This window comes from Lolium rigidum, chromosome 2 (assembly GCF_022539505.1).
Source record: "Lolium rigidum isolate FL_2022 chromosome 2, APGP_CSIRO_Lrig_0.1, whole genome shotgun sequence".
NCBI lineage: Eukaryota > Viridiplantae > Streptophyta > Magnoliopsida > Poales > Poaceae > Lolium > Lolium rigidum.
The window spans coordinates 113,271,417-113,275,662 of NC_061509.1; the positions used below are offsets into that span (position 1 = coordinate 113,271,417).

The following is a 4,246-nucleotide window of genomic DNA, read 5'->3' on the forward strand; positions in this document are numbered from 1 at the left end:
ATCCTCGTCCCCATCTTCGGTCGGCACTGCATCGGGTTATGGTGTATGGCTGGAGCGAAAGCCCTGCTCGGTGGCGGCCGATGCTGACCACGACGATGTTTGCGGGCGTTGTTTCCTTGTTGGAGGCGTGGTCATGGCCTTCACTATGTCGTCCCTCTCCCCGGCTGCCGGGGGAAGCCTATGTCCGGTACTCCGGACCAGGCGGCGGCGCCACGGTGTCATTATCTCCTTGAATACGTTGTCTTGGCCATCTAAGTGAGGCCGATGCGACAATTGGAGACTGGGCAAGGTGGTGCATTGTCGGTGTAGGTTGATGCCCAAGGCTTGGGCTTCAAGGGCGCAATGTACGACATGGTGGACGCATCTGGATCGGCGTCTTCCCCTAGTCCTCGGGACCCTTCCTTCTTATCACTGTCTCCTCTAAGTGCATGAGAGGAGGTGCGTTGGTCCGGATAGCCTTGGAGTCGAGGTTGAGCTTTAGTGGTGTCATGCTTGGTTCATGACACGGTCTTGAAACCATGTGCTCCTTCATCTCGCCGTTCGTGGTTAGAGTTGGGTAAGGCGGGCCGTTTATCATTGAGTTTGTAGAGGGTCTGTTGTTTGCCGCTCGCAATGTATTGTGGTGTACGTGGAGTTGTAGCCTTCTTGCCGTTGTATGATTGTATCGTGGTGTGTTTGTGGGGTTGTAGCCTTCTTACGTTGTATCGGTTGTCTTAGCCTTATTCTACTATATGATTAATACACCTTCCAGGTTGTATTTTCGAAAGAAAAAATCATGAAATTTAGGTGCAAAAAATCCAAAATGAAACATTTCTCACTAAAACATCTAACATTTTTGCCCAACCGACATTGTTCTACAACATTTCCCAGTAAAACAACCCAAAAATCCCAAACCTCCAACATTATTCTACAATATTTCTCAGTATAACATTCAACATTTTCGCCTAACCTATCCAACGTTACATGATGATTGTAACATTTGTGCAATCTATTTGTAGCATATACGTATTAAACATTCTAGCACTTTACCCATACTAGCACACAAAAAATGAGCACATGTATCATCAACAAAATTCCCCAAAATCTATCTCCACCACCATCGACCATGGTGACACCACCATCCTCCACACAACGACGGCTCTCGGCGCACGACACCAGGACACACAGCAACGGGTCTCGGCCATTGACGCATGACGGCGGAGACCGATAACGAGATGCATGGCGGCAGCGAAGCTCGGCCATCCGGTTGGCCTGCATCAAACTGGGCATTGCCTATTCATACTTTGACTCTTTTTTTCCTTATGTGAAACGGTACAAAGAAGATGGGGCAGGTGAGGCTTGAGACTCCTTTGACAGCGCGGCGAGACGACCAGACGGGCTGATCCATCAGTCAGGTTGTTCTAAATGACATTTCCATGGAAAAATCATATTATACCTCAAAAGACATTTTCATATGAAAAACTAGGATAGTTACCCGTGCATTGCAACAAATTAATTTTTATTGAATGCTGACATGAGCTAAGTATGAAATCTTTAAAAAGCATAGTGCACACAACTAAAAAGAAATTAAATAGACTTTTGTTACATGACTTGTCAAAATCAGTGCAGGTTTATGGCATTCAGCACAGTCTACTATCCATTGGAATCGATTGAACCATTGCAATGCAGTCATGCAAAGAAGAAAACATGATTCAACCACATATAAATCACTGCATTAAGAGATTTCAACGGAGTAATCAAAGATTAAAAGGTTGCTAGGAGTTCACATTACAACGTCCCTGTCATGCGAACCAGATTTAGTCTACATAACAACCTCCGGACTATTATTACTTTACTGAGGCATGCAAAGATAGTATATTACTACCTTCGTTCATAAAAGAATGTCAAAAATTTAAATGTATCTGAAAATTACAGCGTGTCTAGATACAAACTAAATAGTGTTTAGATACATCTAAATTTAGATAAATTTGTGACATTTTTTTAGACAGGGGTAGTAGTTAAAACGTACGGCATGCACATAACTAAGTGGTAATAAATCAGAGAAAAAAAACATGAATAACATGTGCAGCAAACAGGAGGGGAGAACAAACATAGGATAAAGTAAAAATAAATAGAAGAAGCTGCTGCTATCACTTGCATTTAGTTCTAGCATAGTAAGCAACACTTACATAACAATGACCAAGGAAGTAAAAGCTGAAAGACTATCCTTATTGCTTGCTTGCCATTAGAACCTCCCCAAATGTGCGGCAGAATTCATAAAACAGAATTGCAGAACCAACATCGTTTGCGTCCAGCTCGGTCCCTAAAACGTTAGTGACTGGAGTAGCTATGGGTAGCTCAATTTTGCTCTTGAGAACATCAGTGCTCTCATTTCGGATTTGAGGATCACCCTTAATGTCAACAGGGAACTTCTTACAAGCAGTCATGTTAACCCTGCAATTGCCCTTCTTCAGTCTCTTGTTAACAGGAACAGATGGAAATGCATTGAGATCAGTCCCTATATTCTCATCCCCTTCAGCCAACAATCCATCAGTAGTGTCATCTGTCCCTAGGGCCCTCTTTGGGTTTCCATCCTTGTGTTCCTAACAAAGGGGTCAGAAAAACAGATCAACAAGAATGAGCAATCACATTATACGAAAGAGAATTGCCAAGCAAGTTGCCTCCCCAAAAATTGACAAGCAAAACTTACCTTCTTGGCCGTCATAGGGAGTGATGTCAGCGTCTGTGCAGCAGCCACCATGTCTGAGCCCTTGATTAGTAACTCATGGACAGATGAGTGTCCCCATGCCTTGGCAGCATGAGCCAGTATTCCCGTCGGCGTGTCCCCTTTCTTTTTTCTGCCAACCAAAACCATCTAAGAAATATGCAAGAAATTCCACAATAATCGAGCATCAGCTTTGCTTGGCACACCTGCAGAAGCTGCAGTTGCAGATGCCCCTGCATTTGGGGCAGGTCCAGGCCTCCTCTTTGGTCATCTCTTCAGCGTTCTCACCATACCTAAACATGACATGACAACAATTCGAAGGAAATTAGATCAGACCAAGAGGCTCTACCGCTTGCTCGACCACGGAGATATATAATGATGGCTTAAACCTGAGAAAGAAGTGAAAAGAAATTCCTTAACCTGTTGAGAAGGCACTTGTGGCAGAAGTGGATTGGACAGAGACCCTTCTTCTGCGGCTGTTTGCAAGATACCGCGAAGTCCGTTGTTTTCTGACGACACTGCGAGCGGGTAACAAAAACGACAATGAATCAACCAAATCCGCCCCCAACAGAATGACCCACAGCGCACAGGCATTTGCAGATCCAGAATGGAGGAGATGGGCGATGGTAGGTGCTCACCTGGTGGCAGGTCTTCCCGTTCTCCGGGTCATAGATCCGGCCGCCGACCAAACGGACTCCGGGGCACGGGTTGCGTTTCCTGGGAGCCGCATCCTTGACCTTCTTCATCTGCTCACCGCCGGCGCCCTTCCTCCCCATGGAAGATGCTCTCGAGAAAGAGGAGAAGTGGTAGAGACGAATGAAGAAGCTCGATGAGCCGGAAGACTTCTGCGATTTCTTCTGTTAGGCCAACTCCAGCAGACACTCAAAAGGAAGGGCGTACTAAAATAAACGACTAATCATTCTCAAAAATAAAACCCGCAAACCATTCCGCTAATCTAGCCCTTTCTTTTGAGTATTAAATTGATTAGCATTTCTTTTGAGTATTAAATAACATGAATGTTTTCTTTTGGTACTCTCTCCCTCCTAAAATACGAGTTGCAGCACGTTAGATCCTATTTTAGCGTGTGATGACCGCTTGTCCTCCACCAGAAAAACTAAAACGCAGCGCGCGTCAATGAGCAGAAAACGCTTCTCTATCAGAGGCGCTAAAATATTGTAGGTGTCGCCGGCGCAAATAGTTTTCATCACAAACAACAATGATCAACAAGATCAAACAAGTCAAAATAAATAGACCAATAAATTGCTTTAAAATCTCCAAATCTCAATCTAGATAGCATAGTTCAAATTCATGACAATCAAATGCAAAAGGATAATTTCACACAACCAAGTTCAACACAAATTTGACTCAAACACACACAAGCACATCATTTGTCAACATCTTCTTCGGAGTTTTCGGATGGTGGTGTTGGCATGAACCGACGAATCTCTATAGGCATCAACATTGGTAGAAGGTGGTGGATCCACCAAGGAGGCCATGAATCCCCCGGCGGTGCTCCCATGCCACCCATACCTCTAACTTGAC

The 4,246-nt window shown here is 44.5% G+C and overlaps 1 protein-coding gene across 1 annotated transcript; it reads right to left on the reverse strand.

Annotated features, from left to right (window-relative positions):
• Window positions 1-2,107: 2,107 nt before the first annotated feature.
• On the reverse strand, window positions 2,108-3,558 carry LOC124687126. The gene is made up of 5 exons (XM_047220960.1): window positions 3,343-3,558; window positions 3,125-3,222; window positions 2,911-2,997; window positions 2,690-2,837; window positions 2,108-2,582 (listed from the first exon to the last, which is right to left on the reverse strand). The coding sequence occupies exons 1-5, from the start codon at window positions 3,478-3,480 to the stop codon at window positions 2,208-2,210; spliced, it is 846 nt and encodes a 281-aa protein (XP_047076916.1). The 5' UTR covers window positions 3,481-3,558; the 3' UTR covers window positions 2,108-2,207.
• Window positions 3,559-4,246: the final 688 nt, after the last annotated feature.